The sequence below is a fragment of the Malania oleifera genome, chromosome 4, assembly GCF_029873635.1.
Source record: "Malania oleifera isolate guangnan ecotype guangnan chromosome 4, ASM2987363v1, whole genome shotgun sequence".
Taxonomy (NCBI): Eukaryota; Viridiplantae; Streptophyta; class Magnoliopsida; order Santalales; family Ximeniaceae; genus Malania; species Malania oleifera.
The window spans coordinates 35,179,408-35,197,719 of NC_080420.1; the positions used below are offsets into that span (position 1 = coordinate 35,179,408).

General features: G+C 38.7%; 1 protein-coding gene across 2 annotated transcripts in view; it reads left to right on the top strand.

Annotated features, from left to right (window-relative positions):
* Nucleotides 1-1,856: 1,856 nt before the first annotated feature.
* LOC131153936 (uncharacterized) overlaps nt 1,857-18,312 on the top strand; it is a 37,823-nt gene continuing 21,367 nt past the window's right edge. Inside the window, exons 1-3 of one of the 2 annotated variants that reach the window (XM_058106381.1) lie at nt 1,883-2,057; nt 4,296-4,504; nt 14,822-16,573. In XM_058106381.1, the coding sequence (XP_057962364.1) occupies nt 4,472-4,504; nt 14,822-16,573 (1,785 nt within the window). In that variant the 5' untranslated portion in view covers nt 1,883-2,057; nt 4,296-4,471. Of the gene's footprint in view, nt 2,058-4,295; nt 4,505-14,821; nt 16,574-18,312 lie in introns of both variants that reach the window. The other variant, XM_058106382.1, reaches the window with a different exon arrangement.

Consider the following 18,312-nt stretch of genomic DNA (forward strand, 5'->3'; position numbering starts at 1 on the left):
ACTCTTCAAAGAGCTCGGCAAAATAGCTCGGAAGAAGCAGCTCGGCCCAAGCAACTCTTCAAAGAGCTCAACAAAATAGCTCGGAAGAAGCAGCTCGACCCAAGCAACTCTTCAAAGAGCTCGGCAAGACAGCTCGGAAGAAACAGCTCGGCCCAAGCAACTCTTCAAAGAGCTCGGAAAAACAGCTGGGCCTAAGCAATACTTCAAAGAGCTCGGACTAAACAGCTCGGCACAACTAGCTCAGCAAAATAGCTCGGCCCGAGCTATTCTTCAAAGAGCTCGGACTAAACAGCTCGGCACAACTAGCTCGGCCCGAGCAATTTTTCAAAGAGCTCGGACTAAACAGCTCGACACAACCAGCTCAGCAAAATAGCTCGGCCCAAGCAATTCTTCAAAGAGCTCGGATGAAATAGCTCGGCACAACCAACTAGGCAAAATAGTTCGGCCCAAGCACATCTTCAAAGAGCTCGGACAAAATAGCTCGGCACAAACAGCTCGACAAAACTGGTCGGCACAAGTAGCTCGGCGAAAACAGCTCGGCACGAGGAAAGTAGAAAAACAGCTCGACCCTAGCAGCTTAGCACGAACAGCTCGGCAAAACAGCTCGGTACGAGCTGCTCAACTATTTTGCAAAAAAAAAGGAAACATGATGGAGCGTTAAACCCTTTAAAGGGAAAAATGCAGAAAAAAACCATTATTCAAAATTCTATCTAGAAATTTGAAACCGAGGGGGGGACAACTGATATGCCCATAATAAATCACACTAATGAGGGCAGGTCAACGCTTATCTCGCACTTTCTTCGGGTCTGAAATTTTGACGAGTGATTTGCTCTGACCTAATAAAGAGAAGGAGAGATCCACGCCAACGCCCTTAATAACCGACTAATAGGCGCACACACTTATTGTTAGAGAGCGATTCACGCCCTCATGCAATAAATCCGAGCCAACCGGCGGTCAACTCAAGCCCCTATAAGAAGGGATTTGGAGAAAAGGCAAAGGTAAGTCATTCAACCCAATTATATTGTTGCATTCAACATCTCTACAAGCATTCCTCTTACTTAGGCATCGGAGTGACCCCCCGGAGTACACCCTGGGTCCTCCAAGCCTTTCTTCTCTTCCTTTTTCAGGTCAACAAGCATTCCAGCTATTTTTACCCTGCAACAATATCATAACTAAATTAACCCTACGACTACCATGAATTTTATAATTAGAAACTTTACATTTGGAATCCAAATACAGGAACGCAGAGAGATAGCAGAGGCCTGGGATGGAGATAGCGCTGGAGACACGGCAAGAGAGGAAGCCCTTGTAGATTGCCTTTGGATTCGACAATGATTATTTTTTTAATTATTTTTTAATGAAAAAATGAAACAAAAAATGAAATAAAACATACTTGTAAATTAATAATGGATGAAATATGTAGAATGACGGTAACAGAATAGAGATGGAAGAAGAGTAATTGGAGGAGAGAAGAATATAAACTGAATTTAAAATTGATTTAAAAAATTATCTCTACTAGATATTTGGAGGTGAATTATTTTTATGCTCTCATTAGTTAATTTTTAAGTTAAGTTTGAAATGATGACAAAGAAAACCACCTTTTTTATAGTAGGCATGGAAAAGGAGGATAAAAAGCGGCCGATGCTCAACGGTCCTCCTAACTGGTCAAAATAAATTTCCCGAGCGTGCCCTCACAGACGTGATTACGTTAGCCGGAAAGAACGCGGTGACGAAATTTAAAAGAACGGACCAATCGTAGTTCAAGTCTACGATCCTTGTCACCCCATAGGTCTGTCAAAGTCAGCTCGCCATCTCTTGAATGCTGACTGTACACCTCATTTTTTATTTTTATTTTTACGTTTACCGTTTTAGATTCGCCGTACTCTTCACACTGTCGAAATTTTCTTAATTTCGATGTGTTGAGGAGCCTGAAATTTCACTCTCCCTATTTTCTTTTATTGGATTGATCAATTGTTCAGAGAATGCCTCCCCCCCTCGATCTCTCCGAATAGCGAAAGATTTCTATCTGTAGGCGGCTTCGACTCCCTGCGACTATGGTATCGATCTTGTTCACTCTACGACGTTTATTTTTGCCCGAATAAATATTTGAATCCCAGGAATAAACGAAAACTTCTTATTATTTCTCTTCGCTTCGTGTTTATGCTATTAGTTTTTTCATTCTGTCTAGGGTTTAATTTGATCGTTCTTTGCTGCGCGATTCTTCGTTCAATTTAAAATTTGATTTAGGGTTTCGCTTTTGTGGTTAAAGAGAACTCTAATTTTACTTAAAATTTGTTTTTCACGGGGTTCCTGTTGGGAATTATTTTGTATGGTTGGCATAAAGAATATCATCAAAAGACAACCGAGGGTGGAGGGGCTGTCAACCCATAAATTTCCAGATATAGTAATGCATCCATTTGTCCTTAAGCTTCTGTACATGTAATTCTTGCCCTTGAAAACACTAAAAACACACAGGTCTTCCTAGAGCTCTTGTTGATCCCTTTTCCTTTCCCTCAGTGAAGAAGGGAGATAACTGTGACAGTTGCGTAATGGGTTTTTGGGTTCCCAATACTGTTGCACACTGCTAAATTAGTGGGAATAAACATCATAGCCATTGTGGCCATTATGGATGGCTACAACTATTTTTCTTATTTTTTTCCCTCATTTTCATTTTCATAAATCAATCCTGATAAGCTATAAGAAGATGGGGGAGAAGGTTATAATGAGGATGATAGTAATATGGAATTATTATTATCTTCTGCAAAATTTATGAGATATGCATTAATTAACTGTTTGATATGAATATTGTCTTGTTAAAAAATAAGTCTATTTTGATACTATTAGTATCTATATTACTTCTCTATATTGCTCAAATACAACCTTCTTTTTTTTTTTCTTCCTTTTTGTTCTAGTTGTTAATAAGTTATTTTTTTAATGATAAATTTTATTATGATATTGTATTTTAAAGCTTATATTATAAGATTTAAGTTGTTGGCCTAAATTTATTGGATTTTTATTGCTTCTAGGTTTTAACTAATAAAATAAAATAACTTGTTTAATTTATTGTAAGTCTTATGGCCTAATAGACTATTGAGTGTATAATGTATTTTGTTTCATTAATTAATTTATTGCACATTTGATTAATGAAAAATAAGGATATATAATTTTCTGTTCATAGCAGTTTAAAAGCAATGTAAAATTTATTACCCTTGCTAGACAATGTTAGTAGGTTGAACTAGTGGATCCAAGATATACTAAAAATAGTTTTAGGAAGGGTTGAGCTTAACACATGCAAATGTACCAATGGACAGAAGGTAACATGTGCTTGAAATAAATTCATGGCCATTACACCCACTAACACTACTTACAACTATGGAGCTAATGGTGTTTGGCATGACCCGCATGATATTAAACCACTGCCAAGTTAGACATCAAAGCTTCCTGGAAAGTAGGCAGTGAAACAGTACATGATTTGGCTTTCTTCTGTTTGTTTTCTCATAAATGCTAGTTATGAAAAATGGGTACTCTCGTTTGATATTGTATCATGTGAGAATGGACTCCAATGCAGCTTCCCAAGCAGAGAGAGCTATCTTCTTGGAGACATTTGATTTCTACACAGCCTTCTAGGGAAACAAAGCCTTAGCTCCTCCACTGTTTAGTTGTAAAAAGGAAAAAAATAAAATAAAATTTGAACCTTATGTTTTTTGTGCTGTGTTGGTTTCAAAAAATGAAAAAAATCAACCCTCTACTATTTGCTAATATGTTTGGCTCAGGTGACAATTTTTTTTTTTTTTTTTTTAAAGTTGTTTTCTCAGGTCTTAAGCCACAAAAAAAACTAAGATCTTCGTATGAATGTCTTCCCCCCCCCTATTTTTTATTTTCTTCAATCAAATTTTGGGCTATATTCTGAGATTTCTTATCCACAAGATGAACTCACATAGTTATCTGGATCGCTGTTTTTTTCTTCACTGGTTGATGACAGAGCTAATGTGTAGAAAATGTGTTTGACTAATCTTTGCACTTGTTAAAATAGTATATGAATGTTTGGGATGAAATTTTAAAAAAATAAAATATAAATTAGGATTTAAGTTGTGTGATTAAGTCGTTCTTATGGCAAAGGAATATTGTAAAGGAAGTTTATGTTGTCGTGAAATAATTTGTAGTTTGCCCATTCAGTTATGGTTAAGCTTTCTGAGTGAAAGTTGTGATGTTTCTATATTTTTCCTCATTGAAAATTTTCTTTCTATTTGACACAATTGTTGAAGCCTTTTAGTTTTTTCCCCTATTAATTTCAGGGAGCAGGAGCAAGTAGGAAATTTACATGAACTGGGTGGAAATGTGCTGGAGAGTTTAAATGCTTACATCATTATCCAAATGATACTTGAGATTAATCTTTTAAAAATAAAAGCTCTTCTGTAAATCTCAGTTGACGGGTGGTTAGGCTGAAGCGACATGTGCTGAAAATTCTGGGATGATTTTTTTGATGGCTAAGTTTAAAGTTTTGGTAAAATTATGAAAAAGAAAATGCTGTAGGCTTGATTGGCTATTCTTTGAATTTTTTGGAAGGAAAGGGATGTTGTAATTTTTAAGATCAAGCTATGTTCCTCATTGTGGTGGCATAGGGTTGTTTTCTTGCTTCTTGTTGGGCTTTAGCCTCTGGAATGTTCCAGGGTTTTTCCCTGATTGATTTGCAAGGGATTAAAGTAGTTCTTTTTTCCTTTTTAAACACTTTGTTCTCCAGCTTTTCCCTTCACTCCTACTAAATTTCTTTTTTTATCTAAAAAATTATGTAGAAAGCTCAGTAAAAATCAATAAAAATAATCATGTAATTTTTGTTTTATAAGTAAAGCACTATTTTGTTTGCTCAAGTAGCCATGCCATGGAAAAAGCTCTAAATATCTTCATCAGTAACATCAATGCTAGTATCAGATTTGTCTAGATTATCTCAATCATTTTTATTTTCTTAGTATGATTATTTTCAGACATGGAATATGCTCTTACTTTTAAAACGTTATAGCATTTTTTTTTTAGACTGATTGAATTGCTTTTGTGACTTATTTCCCTACTTGAACTTTCATTGCTAGAAACTAGTGAGATTTAATTAACCATAATAGTATTTTGCTGCACCATCATGCTCATAGTTCATATTAAATAGAGAAAATAAAATGTAGCAAAGGTCTATCTGTAACGACCCGGCCCTTTACACGGACCCAGGTGGCTACCGAACATACGGAATACCTGTATCTGATAAACATGCACAAACAACCCGCCCTAAACAAGGACAAACGGGTGTAACACATACATAACTGGGATATAAATGTTGCGGAAAAACATAAACATCCGTTGGGATTTCCTATTAGACATATACCAGAATTTACTAACTGTAACGTCAAATACAAACGTCCATACTTAGAACATCACTAGTTCTTACAATCTCCCAAAAAGGTACTCCGAATAAGTCTATTACACAAATAAAATACTTACGTAATCAATACTCAAAATAAACTCCCTAGTCCCTCCAAGCAACTAGGATCGACGTCCAGAAGGACCTGAAAACAATGGTTGTATAATGGGGTGAGACACCTCTCAGTAAGGAAGAAAGTGTTACAACAGTGTGTGTGACTGCATAAATGCACATTTTCATTCAAACTCATACGTTTGAAACATTTGTTTATAATACTGTATCGTATAACATTTATCTGCACATCAAGTATTTAAATCATTCATATGAATATTAGAACAACTACCAGCTTGTCATACGTGTATTGCCTATTTATCCCATGGCACGGGTTGTGCACTGATATCTTCAACAATGCCCTGTTCGTGCAGGCATCTATATATAGTCCGATTGCCTCCATCTGGTTTATTATTTCACTAGTGGTTTCATTACACCTGCTAGCCGACTATCTATATACCCAAACTGATTTTAAACATGAATGGTTGCACTGTACCCTTTCAGCTGAGGAATATTTCTTGCCATTTGGAGTATCTTTCAACCCCTATTACTGAAGCTTTTTCAACTTCTTACACTGGAGTATTTTTCAACCCCTATTACTGGAGTATCTTTCAACTCCTTTAATAGCAAGCTGTGGTTCCATTTATCATATATACAATTTATAACAAAATATAGTAACCTGTGCAATTCCAGTATTTTCACAAATTCAAATGATCACATCGGGTTCAAACCGGCGCCTATCCACTCGGTTTACCCCTTTTCACAAATATAGTTCGGTGTATCACCGGTCTCTGTTTTCCACATACTTAATATAACAAATTGGTACTTCGTTCCCATAATCTATATCAATAGTAGAGAAAATTCATACGTATCCATTTCAACATATATGACACGAGTTTAATTCAAAAATCCGCTAAATGATATAAATCCAGTGAAAACATCATTTGAAAGGAAAAGTAAAGGATTCAAATATCTCTTATTACAATATAAATGCAAATAAGTGATTTTCATGAGGTTGGAGATCATACGCCAAAATCCTCGATTTTACCAAAAATCGTAAAATCGTAAAATTGGCATTTCTACTCGGTAGTATTTAGCAAATAAGCAGTTAAATCATGCATATAAATATAAACTAGCTTTTTAGTGGTTTAGTTTTCCAAAAATGCTATTGTAATCAAATTCTCCTTACCTTAAACTCGGAAATGAAGACACGAATGGTTTGGTCCAAAACAACGACCTTGGATCCTCGAAACCTAAAAACCACAGAATATTACCTCACTGCAATCCCGACTACTATACAAATACTTAATCGAAATTGGAATCAGATTCTTACCTTGATTTTTGAGGAAAACCCGAAAATCTTCAAAACGACGATCTGATCCGCTATAGTTGTAGAGTTTCTCCTTCTGATCCACGCAGGAACCTTCGATCGTCGAAACGGATGACGAACGGCGAAGGATCTTAGAGAGAGAGAGAGAAAAAAAATGAGAGAGAGAAAAAAAAATGAGAGAGAGAGAATGAGAGAATTTATAGAATAAAATTTAACTTAGCCTTTAAGTAATCGAAATAAATATCTCCTCCAAGATATTTATATACAAATATCTCAAAATAACTCCTTTCAAAATATCTTCTCCAAAATATCTCTTTATTTATTTATTTATTTATTATTCATTATTATTATTATTATTATTATTATTATTATTATTATTATTTCGGGGTCGGGTTACTACAATCTCCCCTCCTTGTAAGAATTTCGTCTCCGAAATTCACCAACTGATACCAAGAATACTCTACCTTACGTTGGAGACCTATAGAAGAGTCGACAACCACCCTCAAAGCAGCTCCGACTCGAATTTATTATCTACCATCGCTTATGGCGGAGGAATATCGTGGTTACAATGTGATGCTTCGGAAGATTACACACACACAAAACTCTCCCGATGACCATACCATATATACTACTATACATAACTACGTACCATCCGAAAATAACTGCGGGTACTTCTGGCGTATCTCTGACTCTAACTCCCATGAAGCTTCCTCCACTGCATGGTTACGCCATAATACATTCACTAGCGGTATTTCTCTATTCCGTAATTGCTGAACTTTCCGATCTAATATCAGTACTGGTACCTCCTCATATGATAAAACCTCACTGATCTCTAGAGGTTTATAACTCAGCACATGCGAAGGATCCGACACGTACTTTCTCAGCACCGAGACGTGAAACACGTCCTGAACTCTGGATAGTGTTGGAGGTAAAGCCACTCGATAAGCAACCGAACCTATCCTTTTCAGGACTTCAAAAGGCCCGATATACCGAGGACTTAACTTCCCCTTCTTTCCAAACCTCATCATCCCTTTCATCGGAGCGATCTTAAGAAAAGCCATATCCCCTACCTCAAATCCAGCTCTCGACGACGAGTATCAGCATAACTCTTTTGTCGACTCTGAGCTGCCTTGATTCTTTCCTTGATCAACTCGACTTTTGCCGAGGCCTGCTGAAACCAGTTCCGGACCCGATACCTGCCGCTCACCTTCTTGATCCCAGAACAACGGAGATTGACACCGGCAACCATACAGTGCCTCATAAGGTGCCATCTCTATGCTAGCCTGGTAATTGTTATACGCAAATTCGACAAGCGGTAGATACCGTATCCAACTATTACCAAAATCCAGTACACAAGCTCGCAGCATATCCTCCAACCTCTGAATAGTCCTCTCAGACTGTCAATCCTTCTGCGGGTGGAAAGATGTATTGAACGTCAGTTGTGATCCCAAGGCATCTTGTAGACTCTTACAGAAACGAGACGTAAAACGAGGATCTCGGTCTGAAACAACAGAAACAGGAACACCGTGTAGTCGTACAATCTCCTGCACGTATAGCTCTGCCAGCCTACTCAGAGAATAGCTGACTTTGATTGGTATAAAATGTGCGGTCTTTGTCAATCAATCTACTACAACCCATATAGCATTCTGCCCATGTACCCCCGTAGGTAATCCTGTCACAAAATCCATCGAAACATGCTCCTACTTCCACTCGAGGATGACAAGTGGCTGAAGTGGTCCTATTGGCCTCTGGTGCTCCGTTTTGACCCGTTGACAAGTCAAACATTGCTCTACAAAACGGGCGATCTCTCTTTTCATGCAAGACCACCAGAAAGATTCCCTCAAATCCCGGTACATCTTCGTGCTATTAGGATGCACAGTGTAGAGCGAACGGTGTGCCTCTTCTAGAATGACCCGTTTAATCACAGCATCATTCAGTACACACACTCTGTTGCGAAATCTCAATATCCCGTCGCCTGAGATACTGAAATCTGGCTTCAACTCATTTTGAACTTCTTCCATAACCTCAACTAACTCTGGATCCTCTTTCTGCGCCATACGAATCCTCTCTTGTAAGGTCGGCTGCACCACCAAGTTGGCAAGAACAGCCTGATGATTCCTTTCTACCACTTCCAAGCCCAACCTTTCCAGGTCCATACAACTCTGATGCTGAACCCCTACTGCTGAGACCGACGCATCAATAGACTTCCAACTCAGAGCATCAGCCATCACATTAGCCTTTCCTGGGTGATAGCTAATAACAGAGTCGTAGTCTTTTATCAACTCGAGCCACCTGCGTTGTCTCATGTTCAGTTCTTTCTGGGTGAAAAAGTACTTAAGACTTTTATGATTGGTAAAAATCTCGCACCTCTCATCATACAAATAATGCCTCTAGATTTTCAATACAAACACTACCGCTGCTAATTCCATATCATGCGTCGGGTAGTTCTTCTCGTATTCTTTAAGTTGACGAGAAGCTTAAGCAATTACTCTGCCCTATTGCATTAGAACACAGCCAAAACCCTTCTTAGAGGCATCACTGTATATAACGAATCCGTCATCTCCAAAAGGAATGGTTAGGACTGGATTAGTAACCAGCCGCCTTTTCAGCTCTTGGAAACTCCGCTCGCAATCTTCAGTCCAATCGTACTTCACGTTCTTTCTCGTGAGTCGTGTCAAAGGACCTGCTTACTTTGTCCTGTTGCATTAGAACATAGCCAAGACCCTTCTTAGACGCATCACTGTATATAACGAATCCGTCGTCCCCATAAGGAATGGTCAGGACTGGAGCAGTAACCAGCTGCCTTTTCAGCTCTTGGAAACTCCGCTCGCAATCTTTAGTCCAATCGTACTTCACGTCCTTTCTCGTGAGTCGTGTCAAAGGACTTGCTAAACTAGAGAACCTTTGTACAAAACGACGGTAGTAGCCTGCAAGACCCAGAAAACTTTTGACTTCCTGAACATTCTTTGGCCTCGCCCACTCCACTACTGCCTCTATCTTACTCGGGTCCACCGATACACCTTCCTTGGACACTACGTGACCAAGAAATGCAATATGCTCTAACCAGAACTCACACTTCTTCAGTTTGACATATAATCTCTTATCCCTAAGCATTTGCAAAACCAACCTCAAATGAACTTCATGCTCTGCAGTGCTCTTAGAATACACTAGGATGTCATCAATAAATACCATGAAGAACCAGTCTAAATATTCATGAAAGACCCTGTTCATCAGATTCATAAATGCTGCAGGTGCATTAGTCATACCAAAAGGCATAACCATAAATTCAAAATGACCATACTGGGTTCGAAATACAGTTTTTGAGACGTCCTCCGCTTTCACCTTCAACTGGTAATACCCAGATCGTAGGTCAATCTTGGAGAAAACTTGTGTGCCCCGAAGTTGGTCAAACAAATCATCGATCCTGGGTAGTGGATATTTATTCTTTATTGTTACTTTATTCAGTTCTCGGCAGTCGACGCACATCTTTATCGACCCATCCTTCTTCTTCACAAATAACATCGGTGCTCCCCAAGGAGAAACACTAGGTCTAATGTACCCCTTGTCAAGCAGCTTTTGAAGTTGTTCCTTCAATTCTCTCAAATCAGCTGGAGCCGTTCGATGAGCTTTCGATATTGGCGTCGTACCTGGAGCTAATTCTATGGCAAATTCCACCTCACAGTCTGGAGGTAATCCTGGTAAGTCCTCTAGAAACACGTTAAGGAACTCGCGCACTACAGCAATCATCTCCAATTCCCGTTCTTCTACTGGCGTGTCTTTCACAAATGCCAGATATCCTTGGCACCCTTTAAGGAGTAATCTTCTAGCTTGCATAGCAGAATGGATGTGTGGTGTAGAACGCACACATGATCCAAGGAACTGAAATTCCTGCTTTCTTGGCGGTCTAAACAACACCTCTCTCATGTGGCAATCAATACTGGCGTAACCGGCAAACAACTAGTCCAACCCTAGGATAATATCAAAGCTATACATGTTGTATACCACAAGATTAACTAGTAGTATCCTCCCCTGTATTTCAATCGGGAAGTCCCAAACTACCTTGCTACACCCAACTATAGATCCAGACGGTGTAGCCACCACCAGTTCATAATCTAACAATTGCACTTCTACTTCACACAATTTAACAAAACCTCGGGAAATAAAAGAATGTGTTGCCCCGGAATCAAATAATACTACAGCTTTATGAGAAAGCATGTAAGTGATACCTGTGACTACATCACCAATGTTCTCTGCGTCGCCAGGTGTCAGGGAATACACCCTAGCCTGAGCGGTACCCCCTTGTTGACCACCACGCTGCGCCTGAGTATTTCCCCTATATGGCTGTTGCGGGGCTCCACTGTTTCCCTCCATACTACAGTCTCTCGCCTGGTGCCCTTGTTTACCACACCGCATGCAAGGCCCCGCAGCCAACCAACACTGCCCTGGGTGTCTCCTACCACACAACGAGCAACGTTGGAAAAGTACGGTGTTCTGAGATGTACCACCACTGTTCTTCGATGTACCACCACTGTTCTTCTTCCAGTTACCCTGCCTCGTCCCAGATGAAGAATTGAAAGGCGCCGACCTCTTCTTCGGGACCTGAACCTCTGCGCCCTCCAGTAGACTCTCCTCTGCCGCAGTGGCTTTATCAACCAGTGTGGCAAAGTTTTGCAACTGCAAGATTGCTGTTTGCTTACGGATCTCGCTCCTCAGACCCCTCTGAAACTTCCAAGCCTTCTTTGCTTCATCAGGAATCATGACTGGAGCAAATCGAGATAGCTCCTGGAATTTAGCAGCGTACTGCTGCACTGTTAGCGATCCCTATGTCAGATTCATGAATTCCTCCATCTTCGCGTTTCTAATTGTGGCCGGAAAATAACGTTCAAAGAAGAGCTCTTTGAATCGGGCCCACGTCAACGCTATTGGTATCGGTCGGTGCTCTTCCATCTGCTTTACAGACACCCACCATCTTTCAGCCTCCCTTGCCAACTTGAACGTGGCGAAGGTGACTTTCTGTCTTTCAGTGCAGTTCAACACATTTAGGATCTTCTCGATCTCCTAGATCCAATTCTCAGCATGAACTGGATCTGCACTGCCCATAAAAGCTGAGGGCTTCAATCTGGTGAACTGCTCAATGGAGCAACCCATCTCAGTTGTAGGATGATCTTGCCCCCTATTCGTCCGCACTACCTTAGCCATAAGTTGCTGTGCGAAGTCACGCAACACACTAGTAGAGTCATTACCAGCCTCAGGGCCGGCACCCTCACTACTACTGCCACTCACGTTGGCCGTGATATCCCTGGATTTCATCCTGAAAATAATTACGAGAACCCATTAGAAAGGTAATAACCTACTCATCAACTACTACTATCACAATATAAGGTCAATTCTCCAAGTTCACATTCTTAACATTGACATACTCCATAAATTTGACATCCTCATTCTAACTCGAATTTCACCCTTCTACTAGGAAACAAAATCGTCAATGGATTGCCTTGATTTTCTGAACCTTTCGACTGATCCAGAAAAACACAAAAGTCTATCAATGAATTTTCGTCTCCAGATATACAAAGCAAAATCTAAGGTCTTATCCTTGTCCTATACTCTGGTATATTCTAGACTATTACAACTAGCAACTTCTTTGTTTAGCACATATCCCTAACCAGGCAGCATGAATCAAATCATACTTCCGACTGGCTACGGGCTCTGATACCAACTGTAACAACCCGGCCCTTTAAACGAACCCAAGTGGCGACTGAACATACGGAATACCTGTATCTAATAAACATGCACGAACAACCCGCCCTAAACAAGGACAAACGGGTGTAACACATACATAACTGGGATATAAATGTTGCGGAAAAACGTAAACATCCATCGAGATTTCCTATTAGACATATATCAGAATTTACTAACTGTAACGTCAAATACAAACGTCCATACTTAGAACATCACCAGTTCTTACAATCTCCCAAAAAGGTACTCCGAATAAGTCTATTACACAAATAAAATACTTACGTAATCAAAACTCAAAACAAACTCCCTAGTCCCTCCAAGCAACTAGGACCGACGTCCAGAAGGACCTGAAAACAATGGTTGTATAATGGGGTGAGACACCCCTCAGTAAGGAAGAAAGTGTTACAACAGTGTGTAACTGCATATATGCACATTTTCATACAAACTCATACGTTTGAAACATTTGTTTATAATACTGTATCGTATAACATTTATCTGCACATCAAGTATTTAAATCATGCATATGAATATTAGAACAACTATCAGCTTGTCATACATGTATTGCTTATTTACCTTGTGGCACGGGTTGTGCACTGATATCTTCAACAATGCCCTGTTCGTGCAGGCATATGTCAAGTATTTATATATAGTCCGACTGCCCCCATCTGGTTTATTATTTCACCAGTGGTTTCATTACACTTGCTAGCCGACTATCTATGTACCCAAACTGATTTTAAACATGAATGGTTGCACTGTACCCTTCCAGCTGAGGAATATTCCCTGCCATTTGGAGTATCTTTCAACCCCTATTACTGAAGCTTTTTCAACTTCTTACACTGGAGTATCTTTCAACCCTTATTACTGGAGTATCTTTCAACTCCTTTAATAGCAAGCTGTGGTTCCATTTATCATATATACAATTTATAACAAAATATAGTAACCTGTGCAATTCCAGTATTTTCACAAATTCAAATGATCACATCGGGTTCAAACCGGCGCCTATCCACTCGGTTTACCCCTTTTCACAAATAAAGCTCGGTGTATCACTAGCCTCTGTTTTCCGCATACTCAATATAACAAATTGGAACTTCGTTCCCATAATCTATATCAATAGTATAGAAAATTCATACGTATCCATTTCAACATATATCACACGAGTTTAATCCAAAAATCCGCTAAATGATATAAATCTAGTAAATATCATTTGAAAGGAAAAGTAAAGGATTCAAGCATCTCTTATTACAATATAAATGCAAATAAGTGATTTTCATAAGGTTTGGAGATCATATGCCAAAATCCTCGTTTTTACCAAAAATCGTAAAATCGTAAAACCGACATTTCTACTTGGTAGAATTTAGCAAATAAGTAGTTAAATCATACATATTAATATAAACTAGCTTTTTAGCGGTTTAGTTTTCCAAAAATGCTGTTGTAATCAAATTCCCCTTACCTTAAACCCGGAAATAAAGACACGAATGGTTTGGTCCAAAACAACGACCTTGGATCCTCGAAACCTAAAAACCACAGAATATTACCTCACTGCAATCTCGACTACTATACAAATACCTGATCGAAATCGGAATCAGATCCTTACCTTGATTTTTGAGGAAAACCCGAAAATCTTCTAAACAACGATCTGATCCGCTATAGTTGTAGAGTTTCTCCTTCTGATCCACGCAGGAACCTTCGATCGTCGAAACGGACGACGAACAGCAAAGGATCTTAGAGAGAGAGAGAGAGAAAATGAGAGAGAGAATGAGAGAATTTATAGAATAAAACTTAACTTAGCATTTAAGTAATCTAAATAAATATCTCCTCCAAGATATTTATATACAAATATCTCAAAATAACTCCTTTCAAAATATCTTCTCCAAAATATCACCTCCAAAATATCTCTTTATTTATTTAGTTATTTATTTATTATTCATTATTATTATTAATTTTTTTTTTCCAGGGTTGGGTTACTACACTATCTGTCTATGCATTTGTGTTTGTTCCTTGCTTATTACTGAAATGGAGAACATAGTAAGATGTAGGATATTTGTGTGCTCTTGACTGTGTCAATAGTTTGTTCTCAAGTCAAAGAGCTTGAATGGATTTTGGGTTCAATTTATAAACCTTTGATTTGAACGCTTGGTTGTTCTCATTTGCAATGTCATTTAAGATTCAGATCCAGTAGGCTGACTAGCTGAGATTTAGTACAAGTTTTGGTCTTTGAATCCTAACATTCCATGTTATACATTTAGTGATTTTGCATCATTCACTATACTCAGATTCTTACATGCATTCTTATTTTGCAGAGCCAAATTAGTGGATTTGAAGCATCACATGGTCATTCTGAACCTAGAACTTGTTCTGGGAAGAAACCACTTAAAAGTTGCAAGATGAAAGGGAGTCTTGATAATATTGTTCTCATTGACGTTGACAGTGATAATTTCCATAATATTATTGTCATCGATGTTCCTGATTCTTTGAAGCAGAAATTGCGAGGTTCAAGGGTGCGGAGAGAGAGCTCAAAATTTCCATTGCGAAGTGTAATTAGCATTGATGATGATGGAAGCTCTGACGACGACTGTCAGGGAATTGGTGCAGAAGGTGCTGGCAACTTATGTGATGATGCCTCTTCAAGCAAGAGATCTTGTCCTGCTTCCAACCATTTCCAGGACCCTGCAGATTCAGTTGGTGATGAATGCCAGTTCATCCATGAAAGAAATTCCCCATTGAATTTATCAAAGTGCAAACGTACCTATTCTGGGAAACTTCCCTCGCGAAATCGTTATGGTTTAGATTCTGAGTCTCAGAGTGGTTCATCTGAAAGTGATTGCTCTGATTGTGAGGTGACACTTCGTGAACAATGGGAAAATGCTTCATTGAAGAGAAAATACGACTTCTGTAATGGTCAGACAATTTTGGAGGATCAAGCTGGTGCTTCTAGCTCCCACACTGCTGCATGCCAAAATGCTGAAGATGAGAATTCCCCTGAAAAACATCCAGAAACTGCCGTATGTTCTAATTCAAGTAATGTAAATTATGAAGAGAAGTCTTCCTTTGTTAAATCTGGCGGTGGCAACTTTAACGGTACCCCTCCCAATTTTGCTACAAGGAGTCCTGAAGATTTCAATCACAAGTCAATGGAAGAAACGCAAGATGTCCACGACAGAGCAGAGAATTGTGCAGAATATCCCCCATTTAACTTTCCAGAATGGCAAACTTATGAGCCTTTTGATCATGGTGGCACTGGCACAATGTTTTGTGAAAAACAAGAACAATGCTCCCAACAACCTTCTTCTTGGTCAGATCAAGAACAGGTGCATGCAAGATCTTTTTTTCAGGCTAAGAGATGGAACTTGTCAGAAGAACCTTGTTTATTTGATCGCGCTCCCAGTCTGAGCATACCCATTGATCATGGAAAAGCTAATGTTCTGGATGAAGAGGTGACTCAATGTGAGAGGAACTGTTCAATTGAGACAAAGATTGATTGTGAAACAGTCTTTTCCAAGGATAAAGATGAAGAGTTTCAGGAGGTGCCTTCTGATTGCAATGTTTTCTGTACAAAGGAATCAAAAGACAAAAGAAGTAGTTTCATGGAAAAAGAGAAAGCAGTTTCTGAGGAATTCTCATTTTCAGCTCAACCATCGGTTGAAAAACTGGTTCATCATGGTGTAGCTTGTGAAGATAGAGTTGGAATTGTGCTTGAAAATATGTCTGGATGCAAGACTCAATCACAAGGCAATTTAGATGTTGAAAACAATGAGGCTAACTCCCAAGAGAAAGTGAAATCCAATTATGAGAAACCATATTTTTGCAACAATCGATCTGATGAATCACAGGCTAAATGGGGGAGATCTAGGTTGGTGGATGTGAAAGAACCAATTATTGAATCTATTTGTGACAGTCAACTGCAAGACAGATTTCATTCTCAAGACGGTGAAGGTACATATTCTGTTCAGAGTTGCATAATCAATGAACGAGAAAAGATAAAGGAAACTGCCGAGTACAAAAAGGCAGTGGAAGAAGAGTGGGCATCCAGGCAGCGGCAGTTACAAATTCAGGTTTTGCACTTAATTTTCTTGTATATTGTTTCTGTGCAGCCTTAATTTTCTTGATGGCTGTGAATATTGATTCTCTGCAGTATTGCTCCACTTGTGAGTATAAATTGTATTACAGGGCTGCATGATTGACAAATTTCTTTATCCTGCACTTTTAATTGTTAGTGGTGGGTGAGTGAAGTAGGCTTTTTTTATTTTAGCTATTCCTCTTTATACGTATTTGTGAACTTTTTGCAGTTATGAGGGCACATAAATGGTAAAATTAAGCAGCTCAATATATGAGCATGACCGCAATTGTAGTTGTGTAAACATAATTATCTGTGGTAATTCTGTTTTGCAAATTGGTATTTAAGCTTGCCTGGGATTCTATAATTACTAGAAAAGTGCCCGTGCTTCCCGCCAAGGTCAAACTAATAAACTCAAACTTGCTCAGATTTACTAAATCGTGTACCTGTCCATCAGCGTATTGGTTCCCTCCAAACTCGCTCGGGTCAACAAAATCCAAAAAAGACGCACTACGTGTCAGCATCTAAGGACTCAAAACCCACTTTTAAATATGCCACGCATCAGCCTCTAGATGCACCTCAACCCATGGTTTTAAATCGCGGTAGCGGGTCGCATAACGTAACGGTAACAGGTGTAACGGGAAGCAGGAGTAGTGGATGTTACATAATGGGAAGTGGGTGTAACGGCCGTGAATTTTTTTGAAGCATGCACAACCTTGTGCATATTAGCGTACTTGCATGTTTTAAGCTTTTGGCCATTCTTAGAAAGGGTTTTAGTGTATTTTGGACCCTTTAGTTCGAGTAACTAAGTTATTTGGTAAGGGTAACAAGTTTACATTTGTTTTAAACCATCATTGATAGAAAATTACGTGTGTGTGCGTATTTATACTTCTCATTGTTCTTATCTGTGATAAATTCTTATGTGTGCTAAATGAATTAATAAAATAAAATACATTATACACTCCATTAATCTATTAGACACATAAGACATACGAATAATATAAATATAAAATAGCTAGAAAAGAAAAAAGGTTGAAGTTGAAAAATAAAGAACATAAATATCACATTACTAATATTATTAAAAAAAAAAATTCCTAACAAGTTAGTATTTTGAAATTGTTAATTAATGCATCTATTGTGAGTATCTAAAGAAAAAGTAAATTTTGTATCATTGTCATCCTCATTATAATTTTTCCCCCTCTTGCCACTTGGTATATTGAGAATGATATATGAAAGAGAGAGAAAAAGTGAGAAGAAAAAGTAAAAAATAAAATATTTTTTTGGTGTAATAGTCCTGCAGCGGTTACGTAATGGCCGTAGCGGCCTTTACGTAATGGTCGTGGTCCGTAACGGCCACTACGGCCGTGATTTTTCTTCCCACCAATTTCGCAGTGTGTAACGGTATCGGTAACCCAAAAAACCTTTACGTAATGGCGTTACATAACGGTTGCGGCCTTTATTTAAAACCATGCCTCAACCCAACTTTAATATAGTTTTAGATTCTTGTTTCCTGAGCAATATTAACCTATAAAAGATCTTTGGGGGGTAGTGAGCTGATTTGGAGTTAGATTGTGGGACATTCGTTCTGCATCAGGAACTGAAGTGTGACTTGGAAGCAGTAATCTAATTGTCCTCACATTTATAGCTAAATATGTTGTCAATATATATATAGATACATATATTTTTTGTTTGCCGAATACTGAAGCTTATGCACTCATTGGCATGCATTTAAACCTT